The following is a 24,314-nucleotide window of genomic DNA, read 5'->3' as shown; positions in this document are numbered from 1 at the left end:
CAGCAACTACTCAGCCCCTCTCAGAATTTGGCCATGCATAGGGGTTACTACAGCTACATGTGTGTGTTCTGTAGTATGTGTCATGGAAATAGTTTTGGCTCCTAGTAATGTTATCTCATTTTTACTAGAGCTGTTTGAGAAATGGAGACTATTTTTCACAAATATGTCATTGAAAATTGGGTCAAAATTTCCATAAACTTCAATGGGTTTTGAGTCTGGCCCAAAAAGGCTACAGACTAACCCTTATAGCCACGTTCATGGTCATTATTCCATAAAACAAGTTCATTGGTACATTTGCACTTCCAAAATTCAGCCCACTTGCTGGACTGAAAGGAGGAACTAGCCTCAATCAGCAGAACTTCAATGATTTATAGTTTAGTCTAAAGTGTAACACTATTTTCTTTTCTTTTTCTTGAACACTAAGGGATTTGGATTTAAAGAAGCCAATTTATCAGAAGACTGCCTGTTACGGTCACTTTGGAAGAAATGAATTTTCATGGGAGGTGCCTAAGAAACTTGTGTTTCAATAATAATGGGTCCATCCCCAAAGCAGAAGTGAAGAGGATTCTACTAGTCAATAAGATGTTGGCAGAAATCAGCTCAAGGAATTTCAGATTTTAAATGGACAGGATATTCTCATGGGAATTAATACTTACTCTCAATGCCTTATCCTATTTCATTGTCAAAGACACCAAAGGCAGAGTCTGTTTTTATTGTCACAAGAAGACACAATACAGTTTATTTTACTGCTGCTATGTTGGTTCCACTGACAAAGGCAAAATCTGACTAGGACATACAAACCAGCGTTTGGGCCTCAACTCTGTTACAGTGTGATTTTACATTCAAAAGAAAAGGTATTCCTCATGAGTCTAGCTAAGGAGCAGTAGGTCTCCTCACCCTGACTGGACACTAGGAAATATGGTGGGGGGGGGGGGGGTAGGGGGGGACAGTTTTCTTATAGGAGCTGGTATTGCATACAACTATGGGGCATTTTGCTTGGAAGGGATTCGTTATCATGTAACTGCGACATAGCTGCTCCTTTAAAGGATGTTGTTGGTGCTTAGACCTCCTTCATTGGTGACTCAAACTTTTTCTTCTATACTGACCTTGCAGCAAAAAGCTTTTAGCTACTATGTACTTATAGGGGCTTCTTTTCTATGTGTTTACATCTTAGCACATCAAATTTTGGAGTCAGTGGCTCATCCCAATGTATGGCACATTAGAGCTCCATTGACTTCTCGTGGATTGTGCTAATATGAACACTGCCTAGTAGCGACAGTGCTTTTAAACACTGTAGAGGAGCATGCTGTTAGTACCCTATTTTAATAGATTTTTAAAGGCATGGTGTCAAGGTATCACCCACAATTTATGGAGTTATTTTTCTCCCACTGGTATTTATAACAACAGCCCTTTGGGAGAATGACACTGAAATCTGTTTCTTTATTGAAATGTGCTGTCCGTTACTTTTATGCATACACTGGTTTGCTGTTGGAGCATTGCTCACTTGTGGTAGGCTCAAGGCTTTCACTTTTGACATTGAATGCTATATGGGGACAAAATATGCACATAAAACAACCAGAACACATTGGAAATAAAAATAAAAGGTCCTTATATGTTAAAATTTGGATCTACCAAATTTGACAGCATCTTTAACTGAAAGACTATGATTGAGTCATCCTCTAGATGGTAGTACTACCCACCCTAGGTTTATAAGTCTAACATCTGTAGAAAACACTTGGCTCTAGGCAATGTTCCAGAATAGCTTGAGTTGTGTACATGTTACTGCCAAAGTTAAAAGTCACCAACTGCTTTTTTATTTTAGCAGCTCTGCTTACAAAATGTAGACGTGGGATCTCTGTGATCCAGGCAATAGCTGGTTGAGGGAGAGTGTGTCATTTGTGGACGCACACACTGTGTTGTCTTAAAGCGTGAGTGAAAGGAAATGGGATTAGTCCATTTCTGCAAAGGACTTGGGCCAGTCTTGGTTATATTGGAGTCATGGGTGGGTTTTCTCACTGACTTCAGTGAAATCAGGCTCTGGTCCACTGTCAACATTTCATGTTGATGTAGTAGGCACCAAGAGTGAAATTAATGCTGCTGCAGGGGTTGACCCAAAATGCCACTCAAAATTCACATAAGGGTTAAGGGGTTAGGTGGCCCTTGTACGGGATTTCTGCACTGGAGAAATTTTGCTTCAGGGGAATGCAGTTTCTTTGCACACTGTCTCCTGACTTGTTCTGAAAATGGAAGCAGTTGGAATAATCTAATACCTGACTCATTGCTGTGTGTTTAAGTTTGGTGATCATTAAAATAAAGAACTAATAGCACTGGCTAACAGTAGGCATGATTTAGCCAGGTATTGTGGAAACTTCTCCCCTTTCAGTGCATCTCAAATTCAACATGCCTCCTTCCTATTCAAGGAACAAGCCTCCCCTCTTCAGCATCTGTGCTAGACTGTGCAATGTGTACCAGCTAGAATGAAAAAAACAACCTCAAAACTATTTGTTTCTGTGCGTGTGGCTTGGAACCCACGTCTCCAGAAAAAAGAAATCAGAACATTAATCCGTGTCCTCTAGCCACACAAATGCTTGCCCTTTGGTAGGAAAACATCAAAGTGCAGCTGCACGTAAAAGAGTCATTTGGCCAAAAAAGACACAGTGGGGTTCTGTAGTCGGTCTGATTCACTGATTTCCAGATCAGATTTGCAGAGTTTGTAAATTAAATTGTTATTTGTAACTGCTAGCCCAAAAAATTCTGCCCAGGCTCAGAAAGGCGAGCTGGTTTCTTTCCATCCCATTACTAGTAATAGAGGCCATGACACCTTGGAATACACCTATGCTACTCCATTGCCTTCATATTACACTCTCACTGCCACCTGTGAAAACCCTTTCAGGACTAATGGGGCTATGCAGGTGTACCTGAAGGCATCATTTGAAGACCATGAGCTCACACAGGTGAATTTGATGGCATTTTTTGAGCTTCAGCTGCCCTATGGCTAGTTATGATGCCCAGGATAAAAAGGACTCAGACTGAGTGTCAGGGGTCAGGGCTAGGTATGTTGCAACTCTGTAAAGTCCACTCCCTGTGCTGTGTTGGAACAGCCGAAGGCCTGCTTTAACTTATGCTATCTGCAACTGGCCCTGAGGGTCCAAAAATGGGCTATGGATTGGTGATAGTGTAACCCACACCCCTTCTGGGTGTGGTGTTCTGTCCCATCTAGTGGCACTGGGACCACTTAGAGAGAGAGGGATTAATGAGTCTACTCTACAGCCTTAGCTAAAAGCCATATGGCTTTTAGCTCATGCGGTAGAGGCTCGTGCACTAAGCTCCAAAGGCCCAAGGTTTGATCCCACCTGCCGACGACCAGGGTCTGTTGGCGTTACAGTAGCACGGGAGCACCCTGGCCATGTCCCTTTTCCTCCAGCCACTACCTCTCTTCCCTGCTATGCTAGGAGCACCGAGGGTCAGTGGTATAAGAGCCCCTACATAGGTTCTGCTGTAGGGGGATCATCTTTACCCTGATTGATCTTCCCTGGGTGATTTTTCCATTGTAAGGTCAGATTATCCTAGCAGTGCAATACAAGGCGATCCACTGCATTACCAGATCTGTTCCTGCTCTCATTGATTTCCATACTGGCCAATTGTTGCAAAGTAACTTTAGTTGGATAATAAAAGCCATGCTTTGCTGCTAAGTCATTACAAAAAAAAAGTGCTATAGTTTTTCAAAGACTACCTAATGAACCTTTATTGGCCTACATTGCACCCAAGGATAGACAGTTACTAATAGATAGAGGTTACTAATAACAAGCACGTGACCTGTTCTATTTGCCTCAGGATTAGTATGCAAAAATAAATTGCAGTTCTACACCTGTTCTTCAGCAAGGAACTCCACCAGGAGTCCACAGGCAGCCTCGCCTGCAGTCGTGATCTTTCCATTGCCTTCATTGAGCATTGGCTTAGGACCTTAATGATTTATATCATTATTGGGAGAGGGAGTAAGCCACCATCAACAAAGAACACCCAACCCAATCCTAGAAAGAGCTCAATATACATAAAAAAATTGCTGATACTCTTATAAAAGTGCCATGATCCCATCAGGATCAACTCAAGCTGCTTCATAGGAAATGGTAGCAACAGTTCTGGGCAAGGGAAGCCCATTACATGAAGAAATAAAAATGGCTAAGGATTTTATGTTGGGTACATAAAAACACTGAGCCAATTATATATTTTACCTAGCAGGGTTTGCATGAAAAAATTTATAAGCATGTTAGCAAATGAGTCTTTATATTTTAAATTGCATTTACTAATTTGCTTTTGTTCTTTTGCATATCCTATCACTACTGCTTTTAAATGTGTGATTCAAGAACACACTGAAGTCCAGTCTGTCTGTGGGAAACTGACCTGTTGCTAAGGTCACTTGTCAGCAGGGCGTCCCACCAGAAATAGTGAGAAAACCAGTTTAAACTGTTAGTACAGACAGGAGAAAATTGTTTCCAGCACAACTGGAGACTGTGATTGAGTTTTGGGTTTCCTGTCTGTATGTGGAACTTAAACTTCATAATAGTGGCTACTTTGTATGCCCATGCTTCTTTATACTGTTATTTAAATGTGGAATGGGAATAACAACTAACCATGAGAAGGGTGAATCTTTCATCTGCCCTCCCTTTGTCCATCTTGGAAACTTTCCTCTCGACTGGTTTAGTAGGTAGAGTGGGGAATGTATGCATCAGGAATCCTGGGTTCTATTCCTGGCCCTGCTTGTGTGATCCTTGACAAGTCAAAGTTGTGTCAGTTTCCCTGTCTGTGCAATGGAATAATATGTTCATACCTCACAGGAATGTTATAAGGTGACTGTGTGAATTTGTGACTGGGAAGAGGTTTGAGATCTGTGGGTAAAAAGGTGCTGTAGAAATACTAGTATTAACATTGCAGTTGAGTTTACTTGTAACCGGTACTGCAGATAAGCAGTACTGTCCATAATGTATCCCTGTCACAAGGTCCCAACCCGAGCTGGCTTTCTCAGCTGCCATACCCTTCCATATGCCTAACTGCCAGTTGCTAAGCCTGCCTACAATTCCCACAAGCACTTTGACCCAACTCCCCCAACCCTTTCCAAAGTCTGACAGCGCTACTTGCAGTGACCAAGTGGCTGTCAGTAGTTCTCCTGGCTTCATTTGCTGGAAAGAATTAAAACTCTGCATATACTAATGAACGTTATATCATGGAATAAAACAGACCAGCTAAGGTTCTTCTCATCCGAGAGCCCCAATTTCGCATGACTAGAAATGCATATCCTTTGTTGGCATAAAATACCACCTCTGGTTTCTGGGTAGAGCATCATTACCAAGGGATTAATTTCTAAATATAGAAGGAGAAGTTCTTAAAGTTTAAAAATATGTAGGGTCAGATCCTCAGTTTGTGTAAATCACCAAAGCACTACTGATTTCAATTAGCTATTTACTGCCTACATCCTGGTTGTCCAGAAAGATTCTGGATCAGTCTAATATGAAAGTACATTGATCTACACCAGCTGAGAATCTGGCCCGTGGAGCCTATATACCTTGCAAAACCAGTAATGATGAGTTTGGGATAAAGCCTGTGTGATTGGCAACTGCAGAGCGGTAATGAGGGTAGTAGGAATGCTTCAAAGCCCCATTGGGTAGCTGGTCAGAGAGGTGCCTGTCTGTGTGACATTTTTTACACCTATGATGTTTACGTGAAAATCCACCTCCAAGCATATTTGTGATTAAAGTATTTTTCTGCTTTCTCTTCCAAGCGGTCTTATTTGTTGAGATCTTTGTGTACTGCCGACATCTTTCCTTATCCATTTCCTATTAGTTCTGTGTATGAAAAATAAATAGACAACAAAGGGCCTCTGAGTTTAATTTCTATTTCATCATGTTTCAATGTACAGTAGTTTTGAATCAATAAAACCCATGTCATAAACTGGATCCTATTTCCTGTTAATATTAATTGTAGGAAAACAACTGCTACAAACATGGGGTAACATTTTCAAAAGAACCTGTGACTTAGGCACCCAAGTCCCATTGATTTTTCAATGAAACTTAGACTTCTCATTAGAACAGGCACATTGTTTTTTTTTTGCCAAAAAAAATTCAGTGAAAAATGCAGAGCTGGTGACACCAAAATTATTTTGCAAATTTATATTGATTTTGACAAAGTGTTTCAGTGAAAAAAAATCTGAAAAATGTGAAATGTTTCATTTTGACATTTTCAGAATTAAATGTTTCAGTTTCTTGGTTCAGAAGACCTTTTGGTTTAACATTTTCTTTAATGTTATTTAAAAAATCCCTAATATTTTTAAATGATCAAAATTGAATCAAAACATTTCAATTTTGTCACAATAAAAGTTTCTGTTTGACCCTAAAATAATTTTTGTTGTACTTCTTGATTCACCAAAAATTTCAAAAAAATTCATTTTCAGTTTGACCCAAAACAAAATTTTTACTGTTTTAGAAATGTTAGTGTATTGAAAAATCAGTTATTCACTTAGCTCTACTTCTAAATGCATAAGTCATTTTTGAAAATAGGTCTTAAGGGTCAGAATTGTAAAGGTATTTGGACATTTAAAGGGCTTTCCATAAATTCCGTAACACATTTGTGGGTGATTTTTCAAGATCCCCCTCCCCTTATAACACTGAAACAAACATGCAAAATTAAGGACCCACTTATCCACCCTAATGTGTCAATTAATGGACAGCCCTAAGATGTAGATGGATACTCACTAGGATTTTCAAAAGTGCCTTTTAAAAATGTGGCCTTAAGTCAGTTAATGTGGGATTTTCAAAAGCACCTAAGAGTATTAGGCACCCAGCTTCTATTGAAAGTCAGTGAGAATTGGCCTTCTCATTTTCTTAAGCACTTTCGAAATTTCACCCCAGGGTCAAATTTACAAAGGTATTTAAATACCTAAAGGTGCAGGCAGACAACTCATGGGATTTTTTCCTAACAACCTAAACCGGTGAGGTGCCTAACTTCGGAAAATCCCTCTTGATGCCTACCTACGTCTTTAGGCACCTCAATACCTTTTAAAATCTGGCCCCTAGGCATTTATGAAAATCACACTCTGTAGGTCCTGGTCCTTGGCTTGCTTCAAGTTGGCACAACACAGGGAAGGGACAGGAACAAAGGTGATTATCCACCAACTTTACCCTCCCATCTCCAGGCCAGTCTCTAGCTTAAATCAGAGCAGCCTCAGGGCTCCTTTAGCTTACACCAGCTGTCTATGGCCCCGAGGGAGAGTCCCAGCAGCTAGAGATTGCCAAGACATAGACACTCCACAGACAGAACACACTGGAGAGAAGACCCCTACAGCATGGCTGTGGGGAAGTATTGTCATGGAGAATCCAGAGATTCCCCTTACTTTAGGGGAAGCCTCAGCTGACTGGATCAACTAGCATTGTTGCTGGCTTGCTTTGTCAGACCAGTACAAAGCAGCTGAAGCGAGATGAAGGATCTGGCGCCTTGTCTGTCAGTGCCTAATTCCTGAAAATATCTGGCCCGAGGCCTTGCTAAAATACTTACCCTTCCTCTTGGCTGGGGGCCTACTCGCATTCAGAGTCTTCCACGCTAAACAACCAGTCCTGAGAACACTGAAGTCAATTGCAAAGCTCCCATAAAAGTGCAAACAATAGCTCATTTGTTTGTTATGTCGATCTGGAAACCCATATGCAGAAGTCATGTAATATATCAAAACCACGATCAGCATTTTCACAGATTGCTTCTGTATTTGTTTCCCCATGAGATGTGAAAGTTGGCGCAGCTCCTTAAAGGTATTTAGGTGCTTAACTCCCGTTGAAATCAAGATCTGGGCCTCAGGAGGTCACGTGAGCAACTGATGAGAGACATCTAGATAAAGCTATGCTAGAAGATTTATCAGAGTGAATTTAGCACAAGTGAAAGGGGCTGGTTTGGCAACCCAGGAGGCTGAAGCCATCCTATCTTTATCTACAGAAGGGACAACCTCATGTGTGGTGGTAGTGAGGGCTTTTTGCATATTACCAGAGTAATTCAAATAGAGCAGGTGGAGTCCTGCAAAAACAGTATTCTCCAACAGCCCTTCAAATTCCTAGCAGCTCTCTGGGTCCATGCTGATGTTCCCTTTAATTTGCTACTCACATTCATTAATGTGAACAGGTTTTTCTTTGCATGGAAGTTTTGGGAATGGTTGTAGTTGGAGTGTGTGTGTGTTTTTGTTTTTTTGGCATGGATAGCTCTTTTCACAGGGAAAGAAGGGGTATTTGCTGTTTGCAATTTATTACATGCTATTCACCATCAATTATTCACCTTTTTATAAAGTCCTCCAATGAGGGAGCAGAATCAATCTTATGTGACTTTAGCTGACCAATCAGACAACATGAATAATGAATAACAAATAGTCAAAGCAAGCAATCTGTTAACAAACTTTAGTCTGTAAACTGTCTGAACTTGGCAAAAACTTACCAGTAAATAGCAGAAATCAGGATTAATATGTGAATGATTCCCAGAGAATGGGTCTGATTCTCCACCGTATTTTAACTTGTGTAGCCATTTACAAAGATACAAAACAGGTGCAAAATGCTAACAAATCAGAATTTTCCACTTGCTTACACAGTGGTAGCATTTAGGGCAGTTCTCCACTCACTTTGCACTGTTGTAACTTGCTACTAAAGGCAGAAAGCAGTGGAAAATCAGGCCCAAAAGGGTTAACTCCATGAATGATTCAACTACCTCTTGCCCTTACCCCTTAACTAACTGCAGTATCCTAAAACCAGCTGAGAGTCTGGCCCATTTTCGCTGAAGTGGGTGAAAACTAGTAGTGAGAGCCATTTTTTTGAGATTTTTCTTTTTAAAGGTGACATAGGCATTTGAAGATTAGAAAATAATAATAATAAGTGATCAAAACGTTTACAGCAAACCAGTGAATTAGTCAGAGGACTTCTCAGTTATGGCAGCAGTGGCAGGGACTGTGGGCACCCCTATCCAATACTATGTAAATAAACATCTTTCCTAGGTGCATTCCTGGCAAGGTCTCCAGTGGGTTCCCAGCAGCTTGGGTAATGTGCATACTCCATGACGGGAGCCTGTTAACTTTGGATAAAGCACAAGCTAAATAACCAGTGACCCAGTGCAAATAGAGCCTTGTCTGTGCTTCCTGCACCTTTGTTTTAGACTTTGAAAGGAAAGAGTAACTACTACCTGCTCCATGGTAGCAGAGATGAAGTACAACTCCCACCTGCTCTGGAGAATGCTGTTTTTCATCAGCGCAGTATGGCTTGTTACAGGTAAGTTGTGACCATTCTTTAATAATACCTTACAGAAAACAATTTTCAACCTAAGATAGGCAGTTACTTCTACCTTCAGGCACCCAAATAGACAAGGCAGTGTCTAAAATGGGTATTTGAGCACCTCCTGCAGTTGGTTTGAATTTGAAAATTGATATCCTCAGCTATCCAAGCTAGAATCTGAACCATAACCATCTGATCTTGCAAAAATACACACAAAGTGATCCCTGCTCTTTTTGCTTTGCTTATTCTTACTGTGCTGCTAGAGATTATTTATTTGATACCCTTTGTCTGTCTGACAGGCAAGGTTTGTTTGTTTTAAATCTCCTATTTACATATTTTACATTTGTCACCTCTTCACAGTGAAACTTGAAGGTAGATTTATCCCTGACAAATGTGATCATAAAGTTTGTCATTTCTTTTCAGGGGAGGGAGTGGTTGTTGTATTAGCCAGGCAAGGTACTAACAAACTTCAACAGGACTTTATTTTTTAAAGTGGAAACCTCTTTTCCAAGCTGCTGCTGCACCCTCAGTAGCTCTCCCTCAGCCTCTTCAACTCCTCCCCCTCCTTCCTGTTCCCTGTCCTTTCAGACTCCCAACAGCCAGTGCTCCCAATTCTAATAATTACAAGCAACATCTAAACACCACAGTGGGTGAGCCAGAGGGACCTAGCAGTAATTTTAAAGGGAGATTACTAGTCATGCATAAGGAGAAGAGTTATCAAGAAGGCTGTGCTGTGGGGCTGTCTGAGCTGCCTTCTGTGCAGCTAAGCGAGGGAGGTGGGACAAGGGTGGCTTTAAGCAACATGTACACCTCCCCATCTAAACCTAGGATGGCCGGGGACAAAAGCAGTCGTCAGCGTAAGTTAAAGCACCTTCAGTCTAACCTACACCTGGCTGATGAAGGCTGGATCAAGCAGCCAGAGGTTGCGGGGGGGTAGGAATTCCCTGGCTTGACCACTTTTCTCTCAAACATGCTCTCTGACATAGGGACTGGGATCTGGGAGTGAGGTAGAGGCTGCTGTGGTGACTCTATGGGATTTACTTTACACAGAGCAAGGGGGAGACATCAGGCTCCCCTTTAAGCTCTTTCTGCCCCCCCTCAAAGGGACTACACATACTTAACCACTCAGGATGAAGTTCACCCCAATGCTGAAGGCCGCACACAAAGCTGTGAGCACCATTAGAATTCTGAACTAGGTGGTGCAGAGGGCCTTGTGCCGCCTTCAGCACTAGGCCAGATCTCACCCTGTGGCTAAAGACAGTATTGTGCTATTAAAACTATGGATAAGGTAGGTAGGGCTGCCGACTTTGGTTGGCTGAATTCCTAGAGGTTTCATCACATGACATCATCTTTAATTAAAAGTTAATCTTTAATTCCTGGAGACTCCAGGACAATCCTGGAGGGTTGGCAACCCTAAAGGTAGGTATTGTGATACTTTTCATTAGGCCAACAAATATATTGGCATACGCAGGCTTGGAGGGCTAGAAAGTCCCCTCAGAGGAGACATTTGGGTAAAATCAACAAAGCTCAGTTTTGCTCATGACTTAAACCAGGATTTAAACCCAGGTCTCCAAAGACAAAAGTCTAGTAGCCACTGCAGTAATAATCCTCTCTCCCCAATGCACTTTATAGGCCAGATTATGATCTGAATTACATTTGAATAATTCTACAATAACGCCTTTGAAATTAATAGTCTGTCTCTAGATTTATATCCATGTCACTGAGAGCAGAATTTGGTCCCATGTGGTAAAAGGACACAGTTTACCTGTTTAGGTCTCAAATCTACCTCCCAGAAATGTCACAAAGTATTCCTGAATGGGGTGAGCAAAATATTAACAATTGCATCTGATGTCATCCTCTACTAAAGGCATTGCTTTGGATTTAACTTCCTTTTAGAATAGTGCATTATGTGGCCTACGCTGTTTGAGTGTCTCTTTAGTTGTGATAATATTGAGAACAGATGCTAGTACCTGTGATATGAGTCTCTACGGAGGAAAAATGTGTGCGTAATAATAAATATAATAAGCATAACTTCCACCCTTCACCTTTTTTAGTGCTCCACTATGATATTTCAACAGGCAGAGAAAAATGTACTTTTTTGATTTTCAGAAGCATCAACAGATAAATATGCTGTTTGTTTGTAGATATTATTGAAGCTGGAACTGCCAATTGTAAAAATGCTGATTTAAGTGATTTGACGCATCAGGTGAAGGTAAAGAACTGGCTTTATACACTCTGTGGTCTCTTAGCTGTATGCATGTATGGGGCTGGAGTTGATGAGGTTTAAGCTGTATAAAAAAACAGGGATTTACATTGTACACTAGTCTGTAACAGTTCCTTTTGCCTAGACCAGAATGAAGAGAGTCCCTTTTAGTTCAGCTGGTAGAGCTAGTCCCTACTAATCAGACAGATGGGAGTTTGCATCTCAGCTGTAAGACTGTACAAGACAAGAGTAAATGCAGCCATGGGCTGGAGTATTCTGCATGGAATTGTGCCTCATCTTTATGTGGACTAACAACATTATTAGGAGCAAATCACTCAGTGAAGAAATGGTGTGGCAGGATGTCAGGACTCTGTGCAGAAGACTCCTTTCACACTGTGGAGAAAGGGTGGAACAGAGGAAGGGAGATGGAGGAGCTGGGATGGGGCAGTCAGATAAACAAATAAATTTATTCGTCTTTCCATTCTCACCATAGAGAAGGTGCACACCCACCACAGGGACAGCTGCAGTTCTGAGGAGTGGTTCTGCTGACAATCCATGGACTGCAGCTTTTTATTCCTTCCACTCATGCCACCTGCAGTTCTCCTTGGTACCACAGTAGCCTTGGGGTATGGCTACACTGCAACTTAAGCCCGTGCTTAAGCCCAGGCTCAAGCCTAACCGCCCTTGCATCTACACCGCAATTGTACTAGCTGAGGGATGACCCAGGGTCCCGGGACCCTGTAGGGCTGGAAGGTAAGAGCTTGTATTACACCAGGACTCAGGGTCTGAGCCCTATTGCTTTGCAGTGTAGATGCAGCCCTGCTTGTCCTGGGAATCTCCAGAAGTATCCCACAATTTCATGGGACAACTTTCTTAGTCTTCTCTATTCCAACAATCTGGAATCCATTCTTTTGAAAATGGAAGCCACTCCCTCCCCCCTGTGAAGGAGTAGCTCAGGCCAGCATTAACCCATTCTGTTCTGATCACTGATCTGCAAGCATGTATCAGAGAGCCTCCTGAGTTTGTAATGGAGAGCGAACCGATCAAGTCTTTTGGAAAGCGAGCTGCTTCTTGATAACGAGTAGGGCAGGCAGTAAAGCTTTCCCACAGTGCACCTTGGTCGTAGGGCAAGAGCGGCCACATTTTGAGGTGGATGCTAGGGACTGTGGGGGTCTGCTCATTGGAGTGTGGATGCCAGAGCCCTAGGTTCGAGCACAGGTTAGAAAAGTCTTAACATAGGGTTAAAATACAATGTAGATATGTAAGCCCAGATTCCCCAATACCAGTCAGCTGTTGGGCTTACATTGCAATGTAGACATACCCTTAGTGCTTAGGCCATTAGGAAATCAAAGCATGGTTGTTCTAACTGATGGAACCCAGATTTGGACTGATTTATTGTCTCACCTCTCTTTGCAAATTCTGTATAATTTTGAGGGCATTAGAGGTTGTGTGGTGGCAGATGTGGGGATAATTGTGTTTAAAATCACTTTTACACTGCTCCTTATACATATATAGTATAAATAAAACAACCAAGGTCAATATCCCAGTGCTCTCTAGCAATAGTGTCTGCATTTATTTATGCAGATTTGTTTATAAGCACACAAATTTCAGGTTTAGGTTAATTATTTTTAGGAAAAAATATCTTTGTTAAGATAATGAAAAACACTATGAGATTTCTCTTTTCTCTGAATTTCATAAGCCTTTCCCACACTAACAATCCATTCTTTCCTTCCTCCACAGAGGTTTTCTCAGTGCTTCCTTGAAATGCTTCCCGATGATCAGAGAACTGAAATTAATTCCCTTGCATGGTTATTGCAACAGGTACTTGATCGCCTAAGAAAGGTTCAAGGGAAAGGTGAGGATTTTACCTTTTATTGGAAAAACTCTTCATTTTTACCTGAAGGGGAATCTATGTTTGTAGTGTATTAGCCAGAGGAATTCTTTGGGCATCATTAATGATGGGTTTGAACCAGAATGTCAGATCCAACCCTCTTCAGCTCTTCCAAAACCCGCTCTCCTGCTCTTTGCTGGCTGACAAAATGAGAACTTACCAGGTCCGAAGTGGAAGCAGCAGGAAAAAATCATGATTAAGTCCCAGCTCCTCAAAGGTACTTAAGCCTAAACCTAAATACCTTTTAAGATCTGGGCCTAAGAAACTTCACAGGGGCCTGTGCTATCAACAGCCTGGCAAGCTATAGATGCTGAACCGGTGATCTCACAACAGCTTGTCCCTTGACCTCAGACAAGCAAGCTTCGATGTGGTTAGTCAATGACATCACAAACGCCTAACCCTTGAAATCAGACCAGAAAGCCAGATGTGTAGAGCCAGCAACCTCAGAGAGGCCTTGCCTCAATTTCTACGCAGGAAGGAAGAGATATTGAACTGGATTTGGAGAAGAATTGTCCAAGCTATGAGTCCTTTAACAGCCTCCTTTTTTCTAGGGGTAGATCTGTCCCCTTGCTGGTCTCCCTCCCCTTCATGGGGACAGAGGGGAAAAAGCAGATCCTGCCACCAGTATCCCTAACCCCATCAAGGGTAAAAGGGCCTCATTAGTTCCGTCTGCCCTCTAGACACGCCGCAGTAGGCTGAGATGCAAAGGGCATCTGAGAGGCAAGAGATGTTCTCCTATGCAGCTCCACATACTGCACACATGTGTGTACATACATCCTTGTCTAGATCGCTATGGGCCTGGTTGGGGACATGGATTCCTTCCAGATACATATATTCTTTGGGTCCAGTTCTCCTCCTTCACCATGTCCAAACACACAAGAGGATGCAATGATGTTTACTGAGATTTTGGAAGCAGTACTGTCCATTTCTCCCATCAAGTCCTTTCTTCACAATCTATATAAAATAGGAGGATATTAGTGTTTACAACTTGGCTTTAGATCAGAGGTTTTCAAACTTGGGGTTATGCCCCTGAATAAGCAGTGAAGAGTATTATTCTGGGGATCACATTTTCTACAGAATCTAAGACAATGTCTACACTGGAGCTGGAAGGTGTAATTTCCTGCTCAGGTAGATATACCCACACTAGCTCTGATCAGCCTAGCATGCTAAAAATATAAATATACCCATGGTGGTGCAAATGATGGGAGGGACTAGCTACCATGAGTATGATCCTGTCTGAAACCTTAAGTAAATACTTGGGCAGCTTGCCAGTTCCAGTCCTTGTGTTGCTGTGTCTACACTAGCCATACTAGTTAGCACACTAGCTTGATCACAGCTAGTATGACTATGTCTCCTTGAACTGGACATTACTAACTTTTCAGCACCAGTGTAGATAAACCCTGAGATGTCAGTAAAAACAAAATGTTTCTAGCCTTTCATGTTATAAGAAATGTAAGTAGCTGCAGTAAGTAGGTTTATTGAATCTGTAGCACTGAGGAATGGGCAGTTTATCATATTTTCCATAAAACTGTGTAACATCTGAATTATTTTAAATGTGATATTTTCAATTTTCTCTGCACTGATTGTAAATGCAAACCTGAGTCATGCACAACATAATGAACTTTTACAACATAACAGCTAGGGCTGGTCGAGAGTATTCTATCAAAACAGTCTTCGATGGAAAATTGTGTTTTTGACAAAACTAATATTTTTGTAGAAAGTGTGTGCTCTGAGCCTCCTGAACAAGACATAGAGACGGAAGCATGGAAGAGAATATGGCCCCTAGATTTGATGTTGATAATTGCATTGAGTGCAATTATGACTTGTTTCAATCATATGTAGCAGGGCTTCTTCTCTGCCTCGGTGGGTCCCACACTTCCTTCCAGCCGTGGGTCGGGTTAGCATCTTGTCTCTCAGAATTCCACACCCCCCCCCATATAGTGGGTGGATAAATTCTGTCTCCAAGTGGCCTTCCCATTTCTGGGCCTCACTGCTTCACTGGGGCTTCTGGCCTCCGCGGTGGACATCCAGTGAGAGGAAAAGGGGTGGAGGGTAGTAGCACACTCTACTCCAGGCCCCAACCCAGGGACCCTACAAGTAGCAGCCTCACGCTGCCAGTTTCCAGGAAAGCCGTTAGCTTCCCTGGGTTACTTCCCCATGCCCCTTGGCTTATTGTTCCCACTTTGCTTGGGCAGAGTTCCTCCTGACCCTCCTGCTGGGGGAGGGAGAGCCCCTGGTCTCTGGCAGCCCTTCCAGGCATGGCAGCATCACACCAAATGCATGGCTCAGTCTCTCCCCTCTGATAGGGTCCTTTTCTTCAGGTCTTTGGACCTGGAAGAGTCCTTAGCTCCTATTTAGGGTAGGGTTTTTCCCCAATCTCTACACCTGTGGGGTTCTCCCCTGGTCTTTGTCAACTTTCATACCACTCAGCTCACCTTCCCTCTCACAACACCTATCACCCACACTGACTGGCTGCAGGGAAGGCTTTTAACCCATTCTGGCAGGTTCTTAAATGACTCCAGGTGTCCTAATTAACTTTGAGTAACCCCTGCTCAGTTACTGGGGAAGAGGGACCTGCTTATCCTGAGGCTAATACCTTCCTTCCCTGCACTCTCCTGTAGCCATCTGGCCTGACCCTGTCACACATAGCATAATTTTGTAAGGTTGCCAAATTTCCAATTCTCTGAATTATTTTCTCTTTCTAAAGCTTGCCATGCCTTTACGTCAAAAAATTGCTCTGTCCCAGAGGCTCCCAAAAATGGAGGTCTTGTGTGTGTCAGCATTGACAGCGACCACTACTGCAAGCCAATGTGTAACCAGGTATTGTACACATTTTACAGTTAGTACTATTGTAATTCAGTGCTTTAATACAGTAGCCCTTCTACCCAGAAAGGTAAGTGTGGAAACCTCCCCTCCTCTGGTCTCATCTCTCCTCTTCTTTTCTAACGCTTTCCTGCACCCATCACAGACATCTTTGAATGCTTAGATCACAGTGTTAAGTTTGAAGGCTACCCTTAGCCTAATGTTTGTATGAACATATGTCCATATATTGCTGTGCATTTATTGTCTGTATTGGGGAGAATGATGCTTGGAATAGGAAGGATTTTGCAGAACAGAATCGTGATGTATTTATTTTTAGACCTGTCTGAAGGAAGATTGCATTATGACTTCACATTATGCTTGGTTTTATTGGATTTGTGGGACTCTAAACACCTCAGTCACCTCCTTTGTGTCTCATGGAGTCCTGATACTTAACTTGTTGTTCCCCCTGTTTTAGTTCTAAGTCAATACTCCTTAATTTTACACCTTAAATCATGCCTCCTTAATGTTATTTCCTCCCAAAGTTTGTTATCCCATAACTATTGTCTGTTTATATTTACCTTTCTCTTCATCATAGTTTCAGATCCTTTTAAATTCCTTTTTTTTTACTTTCTTCTGACTCCCTCCAATTTGCCAATTAATATTGTAACTACTGATATGTCACTGCACATATATACAAACAAAGGCCTTGATTTTGCAAACATGTATACATTTATTAACACAAGTACTCTCACTGAAATCCAGTGGACTAACATTACAGTTTATTGTAGTAAACATGATTCAGTGATGTCATCTAATTCATAGAATTTCTTTCATGTGTGTTACACAAGGGTTATGACTTTGGATTTCTGAGACGAAGCAGGGTATATGAGAAATGTGGAGCATCTACTGGTTATTCCTGGACACCAGAACTAGTTGGTGGAAACAGGCTGGCTGAGTGTATCTGTGAGTATTTCTGAAACCTGTTATTATTTAAGACAGTTGTTTGCAACATTTTTTTTCATTTTTGGACCCCTAAAAATTTCAAATGGAGGTGCAGACCCCTTTGGAAATCTTAGATTTCAACCACAGGTTGAAAACCACTGATTTAAGAAAACTCCTTAAAATTCTAATAAGCAATTATTCCAATATGGGTAATAGTACTGTTTTATTTACTGCTGGTTTAGAAATACTGTTAGTTTTAAACCCACAGTAAAGGAAAGGTCATGTGAGAGTTTTTATGTTTCAGTTTTGATCATTTTTCACATTTATTAGCCAATAATCATCCTGGCGCGTGCGGTACCTTTTATGACATTATACCTGAACATATATTCTACTTTGTTCTTGTGTGCTTGATGACGAATGTGTGGATTCTAACATCTTCTGTAGATAGTGTATCCATATCAATGCATGGAATAATATTAGGAGGAGGGATTGACATTTATATTACAGTAGTGCTCAAAGAACCCAACTGGGGACCTGTTGTGCAAGTCACTATGAAAGGCAATTCCTTCCCCAGAGAGTCTAAATAAATAAGATGGACAAAGGGGAGCACACAGAAAGCATTATCATCTTCCATTTACAGATGAAGACTAGAGAGATTATGTGTCACAGACGAAGTCTGGAGAAGAGCCAGGAATGGAACACAGACTTATTAAGTCTTACTTCAGTGCCTTGCCCACAAGGCCATCCTTCTTGTGTTTGGTGAAAGCGTTCCACTCTTAAATATGGAGACTCATTTCCTTTTACTTGAGCTGATTACGAGGGTCAAAAAGAGGAGCAGCTTTATTTCAGACAGCAAATGCTATTCCTGAGCTTCACTTAGTAGGGGTGGACATAGTTTCTCTGGGGCCACTACCCAAACTCCCTTCCCATGCCTAGTCCACTGGTTTCAGATTAGTAATTAATCTCCTTTTGTATTTACAGCCTCACCAGTGGCCGTTAGTGGAGTCGATTCTGCATACTTCCCCACTCACATGTGCTGTCAACAAACAATAGCCAATGCCACTGCTGAAAGCGAGCAGATAGAAATCTTCTTCAGAGAACTTGCTGAGGCTGAGAAGGACATCTCTCAGAAACGTGAAATGGCAATTAATTGTATATTGTGTGGTAACTAGGTATATGGTTCAACAAACATAGCGCAGGCAGGCGGGTTACTATATTTGTAATTGCCATAGGATATTTTAAAAGCTAAAGGCAGGTTAATTCATATCAATCTAATGGGATAGTTCTCAGATCAATGAACGTGTGGCATTTTTAGGAAGGGTTGAAGAGCACATCCATTTTTTGAACTAACTTCAGCCCTTAGATGCGCACAAATATGGAGTTTGCATAGAATTCAGAGCTGAAGCTAAGGCAATATGGTCTATATCCCAACATGTGTATCGTGTAATAAAGAAAGTGTTCAGTTATGTAGATTAAATTTGTTCAGTGCTGATGAAAGATGCTTAATTGACAGCCTTGGAGACTGAAATCTTCTCTTTATCTAGGGAACAGGTAGTGCATGAGTAGTGATAGCGCAAACTTTCTTCATGTCAGTTTAACAATCCTGGACTGATCTTATTCAGCAGTACTACTGCCTTGCCAGTTATTCCCCATTTTGTAGTTGTGCATTTGCTTTTTTCTTCCTAAGTGTAGTACTTTGCACTTATCTATATTGAATTTCATCTTGTTGATTTCAGATCAATTCTCTAATTTTATAAGGTCATTTTGAAATTAAATCCTGTCCTCCAAAGTGCTTGCAACCCCTCCCAGCTTGGTGTCATCCACTTTAGTGGTCTCATGAGTTATTTTTGCCACTTAAGTGACCCTGATTTTGTTGTTTAAGTAGTCTTTACCACTAGTGTTCCCTTTAGTGGTCTGTTGGTTGACTTTAGCCACTTAAATGGCCCCTGTTTTGCCATTTTAGTGTGGTGGCTTCTGCCATTTTAGTGCCCTTTGGGGTGACTTTTCCCACTTAGATGTTCCCAGTTCTACCCCTTTAGTGGTCTAAGAGGTGTTTTTTGCCACTCAGGGAGTCCCATTTTTTCCACATTAGTGGTCTTGGATGTGATTGCCATTTAATTGGACCTGAGAGGTGGTTTTGCCACTTTAGTTGTCTCACTAGTGCTATCTAGTGCTTACTAGTACCATAATAGTGCTATCTTCTGAGGTGACTTCTCCTACTTAAGATATCCAGTTTTAGTTCTTGAATAGTCTCAGTTTTGCCACATTAGGAGACTTTTGCCACTTAAGAAGTCGGGGGGGGGGGACGGACTTGCCACATAAACCATCCCATTAAAGAGCTCACTTAAGTATCTCAGTTTGGTTACTTTTGTCACTTAAGTGGTCTCAATTTTGCCACTTAGTGGGGTGATTTTGGCGTTTAAGTGGCAAAACTGGGATAACTTCCTTGGGAAAAGTTACCCCTGCAACCACTTAAATACCAAAATCACCCTACTAAAGCAAAACTGAGACCACTTAAATCACTCCTGAGCCCTCTTAAAGAGCAAAACTCACCGCAACCAAATGACAAAACAAAGGCCATCTACGTGAAGATTCTGAGATCACTTATGTGTCAAATCTAAGACCACTTAGTGAATACAGGATGATAGCAATGAGATATTAATTACGTTTTTAAAGTAGACACATTTTTAAAAAGGTCATTTTGTTTAAAATTCTATATTTTATTTATAAGATATTAACTTTCCCTTCAGGAAGCTATCCCCTCTCTGTGTGTAAAACAAGCTTGTCTTTTTTAATAGCCTGGTCTACAAATAGAGTGCAAAAAATCCTGAAGTGTTTCAAAATGGACTGTATGCCATAGAAAGGTGATGGTATAACAGTACCTAGAGTCCCATCAATGGTATAAACAGACAGCAAGTCTGATTAAATGAAAGCTTGGAAATTTTGCATTAACTGTTTAGATATGTGTCACGTACTGTTGTGGTAAAAGCTATTTACTCATGTCATAAATATAAAGGGAAGGGTAAACCCCTTTAAAATCCCTCCTGGCCAGAGGAAAACTCCTCTCACCTGTAAAGGGTTAAGAAGCTAAAGGTAACCTCGCTGGCACCTGACCAAAATGACCAATGAGGAGACAAGATACTTTCAAAAGCTGGGAGGAGGGAGAGAAACAAAGGGTCTGTGGGTCTGTCTTTATGCTGCCTTTGCCGGGGATAGACTAGGAATGGAGTCTTAGAACTTTTAGTAAGTAATCTAGCTAGGTACGTGTTAGATTATGATTTCTTTAAATGGCTGAGAAAAGAATTGTGCTGAATAGAATAACTATTTCTGTCTGTGTATCTTTTTTGTAACTTAAGGTTTTGCCTAGAGGGATTCTCTATGTTTTGAATCTAATTACCCTGTAAGGTATCTACTATCCTGATTTTACAGAGGGGATTTCTTTACTTCTATTTACTCCTATTTCTATTAAAAGTCTTCTTGTAAGAAAACTGAATGCTTTTTCATTGTTCTCAGATCCAAGGGTTTGGGTCTGTGGTCACCTATACAAATTGGTGAGGCTTTTTATCCAACATTTCCGAGGAAAGGGGGGGGGTGCAAGTGTTGGGAGGATTGTTCATTGTTCTTAAGATCCAAGGGTCTGGGTCTGTAGTCACCTAGGCAAATTGGTGAGGCTTTTTACCAAACCTTGTCCAGGAAGTGGGGTGCAAGGTTTTGGGAAGTATCTGGGGGGAAAGACGTTTCCAAACAGCTCTTCCCCAGAAACCAGTATTTGTTTGGTGGTGGTAGCGGCCAATCCAAGGACAAAGGGTGGAATATTTTGTACCTTGGGGAACTTTTTGACCTAAGCTGGTAAAGATAAGCTTAGGAGGTTTTCATGCAGGTCCCCACATCTGTACCCTAGCGTTCAGAGTGGGGGAGGAACCTTGACAGTCACATACTGCTGTGGTAAAAGCTATTTACTCAGTTTGGTCAAGCCTAGCAGACTTTTTGATAAATAGATAAAATGAGATTAGCTGGGTTTTCAAGTTCATTGCCAATGAAGATGTATTGCAACACAGCAGAGCAAATAGTAGCTCACATGAGCTAATGAAAAACTATTTAAAAAACCTATGCAAGTATATCTGTTTTCAGTGAAGACTCACGTGCAATTATTCCTTTAAACAGATTAGATACAAATGGACATCTTGCACTAACTTCTAGTCTATACCTAATGTCACACAAACCTCCAACTCCCGCCTACATTTTTTAACAGAGCAGGAGCGAAGTTAATGATACTCAATAGCCAAGAATATTGGAGAATTTACACACTTTAAATGCCCATGGATATGCCTGTCTGAAAATGTCTGTAAGCTCTGAGTTTCGCTTGGAAAAAAGTGTCATTATTTCCCCTCCCCCATTATTTAGCTGGCCTTAGCAATGAACTGTGTAATGAACTCAATTGATTGTTATAAGCAAGCAGCATAAGTCACTTTTGTTGCCCGCAAAGGCTAGACAGTTGGGAGAACATGCTCTACTTTTACATGCCCTACTAGGATCATGAGTGTCTCTGGTTATTTTACCTTGACCCTTCAATGAAGCACTAAATTCTTCTTCAGAGGATTTAACCACAGGTGGCTTCTAGCATGGAACTTTTCTAGGCACCTTTGATGATGTCACTTGTAAGAGTTTTGAGACACTTGGCCTTGAGCTTGCAGTAGCCCATCCTCATGCATCACTTTCAAAGAGTGTACAGCTCCCTTAGCTGCATGAAAGGAGATTTCAAAAGCTTCCAGCCACATTCCTTCTATACTTCCTTGTCTGATTCCAATCCAATACTGAGGCAGGTTTGGTAGAAGAGATACACAATGATTTGGTCTTTCATTTAATTTTGGAGGAGGATTGAGGTTAAGACCATTTTGCTAAAAATCTAATCACTATTTAGCAAGTTAAATGAGAAACATGAAGAGGAAAAGAACACTTAGCTGTTGGTCACCTGGAGCAGAAGGTGAGAAGAAAATCCCAGGTCCTTTTCAAAGATGGGACTAATCTGTGTTGGGTGACATAGTAACAGAACATGAAAACAAACAATTATGAAACATAAACAGAGGGTTGGCTACTTAGTTTTCTAGGCAATCTGAGTCTGGAAGATTTTTTGTTCTACTTTTTTGTTGACTGTACACCATGTCCACAGCTCTAATAACAGACACCCCCACTGTTTGTGTTCTTTCTCATATAAGTTTCTTTTCCCAATCCTCATGACTATTAGCAGTAATTTCAAAGAAAGGGAGTTGTTATGCTGCACTTGACCCTCAGTAGCCTTCCCTCTCCGTAGCCATTGTCGTCAAGGACACTGAAGATCATTTTAGGGTAACTGTACTTTGTATAGCTGAGAAGTGAAGTTACAGCTTTAAAAAGCTAGTAAGTAAAAAAAAAAACAGACTGTAAAATTATCCAGAATATTTGGTTTCAGACCTATAACTGAACAGGACAGTCCTCCTTTATTTATTAGATGGAAGTGGAAAAGGATGCCAAGGGAAAGAGAAAAAAAGTCTTCTGGTTCAGTCAGTTACAGTGCAGGCAGTAGCTTAATTCCCTACATGTGAGATAAAAACTATTGCTATCTCCTTTCAAAAGAAGCAGACTTCTTTCTCTTTTTTTCACCAAAATAAAGAAATCTAGTCTTTGAGCCTTGTTTAGACAAAACTCCTATAGACTTTTGCCTGAATAAGAACAATACGACTTAGCCTCTTGATTATTATTATTATATTATTTTTTAAAGTTGACATAATAATTATCAATAAACGGACAAACTTCAGAGTCTGATCAGTGGCGCGTGTTTATGCCAGATTTACACAGATCAGAATGTGGCTCAGAGCAAACCTACATGGGAGGGGAAAGCATTAACCACATATAGTGCAAATCATCTTATTAAACCCAGCATGAGAAGGGCAGAATCAGGCCCACAATCTTAAATGACGTTGGTTATGTTCGAAATAAAATGCTGGAGGTTACTATACTGATAGGAGTGCTAATAAGCTTTTAATTGTTCTAGTCCCGCCTTTCCAAAATATTCAGTTTGAGAAGTGCTAAGGCACACCAAGGAACACGAACAACAGGACATATTTAAACCTAAATAATCACATTCCGTTTTCCATAGTAAATTCGGTCACTACAATTCAGGGGAAATTCCTGCAGCATGTGTGCTTTAACCTGCCACAGTTTGTGTTTGCACAGTTGAGCTTTGAGCACCAGGTTATAAAGCACACAAGAATTTTAGCCAAGGGATAGGGATAGCTTTGTGTTGGGACACTTAGAATTTGGGGAAAAAAATAAAATAAAAACCCACCTAACCAAAAAGCCAACAACAACAAGAAATGGTCAAAACAGAAGAATGAGTTTTCAAACCAAACAGACACAAGACTGTGGTTAATTAATAGCAATGACTATGCCATTCATTGCACTGTTCCCTTTGAGGGAAAATATATTCAGCTTCTATCAAACTATATATAGATATATATATATAGCTCCAGGGCTTACCATGCTTTTCAGACTAATATAGTTACCTTGTGTCTTTTTGGTGCTATTTACAAGTGGTCATAACTACAAAGGCATGTGCTACTTGTTTTTCTTTTTGTCATAGGTTGGTCAGTTATGGTCATAGAGAGAAGCACAATCCAAGAAACAAGTGATATGAAGTACAGTGCAGCCAATTAGATGTAGGAAGAGTGGTAGGAATTTTAGCAAGTTAATATAAAGTTATATACAGAGTCCTGCAGGACTTCAGCAGCAATAGGCCTGGGAAAAGCTCAGGTTTTGTGATGGATTCTGTTAAATAGTTGCTATTTGTGAGTAAGTTTGTAGCTTGTTTAGTTGCAGGATTCTTTGTGGGTTTCCAGGGCATTGCACTGTCCATTAGGCCTGGTTACACAGTTCCATGCAAAGAGATCTGGGGCACATGCTTCATTTTCCAGATCACCATGGCAACAGGGGGGAGAAACATCAGAAAGCTCATTATCAGCACTGAAGCAAAGATCACCAAGATTATTGTCCATGGTGCCAAGACAGTGTCCACCATGATTTCCTCACTTTTAAGACCTGAATCTGTGAAGAGAAAACACACGTAAGTCTTTTTCTAAAAAGTCTGCTTGAAGATTACTTTGCACTCACTTTACTTAGAGTAAGGATATGACATGGAGAAAGAACAGTTTAG

At 41.1% G+C, this 24,314-nt stretch overlaps 2 protein-coding genes across 2 annotated transcripts in view; both read left to right on the top strand.

Moving 5' to 3' along the window:
* Positions 1 to 5,946, top strand: part of MAT1A (methionine adenosyltransferase 1A) — a 28,507-nt gene extending 22,561 nt beyond the window's left edge. The window contains exon 9 of the mRNA XM_073353268.2: positions 425 to 5,946. Within this exon, the coding sequence (XP_073209369.1) occupies positions 425 to 530 (106 nt within the window). The 3' untranslated portion in view covers positions 531 to 5,946. The remainder of the gene's footprint in view (positions 1 to 424) is intronic.
* Positions 5,947 to 9,010: 3,064 nt separating this feature from the next.
* Positions 9,011 to 20,430, top strand: LOC140914725 (uncharacterized). The gene is made up of 6 exons (XM_073353267.2): positions 9,011 to 9,284; positions 11,432 to 11,499; positions 13,231 to 13,345; positions 16,089 to 16,201; positions 17,032 to 17,146; positions 18,107 to 20,430. The coding sequence occupies exons 1-6, from the start codon at positions 9,206 to 9,208 to the stop codon at positions 18,295 to 18,297; spliced, it is 681 nt and encodes a 226-aa protein (XP_073209368.1). The 5' UTR covers positions 9,011 to 9,205; the 3' UTR covers positions 18,298 to 20,430.
* Positions 20,431 to 24,314: the final 3,884 nt, after the last annotated feature.

Source organism: Lepidochelys kempii, chromosome 7 (genome assembly GCF_965140285.1).
Source record: "Lepidochelys kempii isolate rLepKem1 chromosome 7, rLepKem1.hap1, whole genome shotgun sequence".
In the NCBI taxonomy this organism is placed as follows: domain Eukaryota; kingdom Metazoa; phylum Chordata; order Testudines; family Cheloniidae; genus Lepidochelys; species Lepidochelys kempii.
This window is presented reverse-complemented; position numbering and strand designations above follow the sequence as displayed.

What these genes read in the sequence shown, in the direction of transcription:
- LOC140914725 (XM_073353267.2), top strand. Translation starts at nt 9,206, where the DNA reads ATGGTAGCAGAGATGAAGTACAACTCCCACCTGCTCTGGAGAATGCTG. An exon ending in ATTTGACGCATCAGGTGAAG is followed by an intron (nt 11,500 to 13,230) that starts GTAAAGAACTGG and finishes CTTCCTCCACAG; the next exon opens with AGGTTTTCTCAGTGCTTCCT. An exon ending in CAGGCTGGCTGAGTGTATCT is followed by an intron (nt 17,147 to 18,106) that starts GTGAGTATTTCT and finishes TTGTATTTACAG; the next exon opens with CCTCACCAGTGGCCGTTAGT.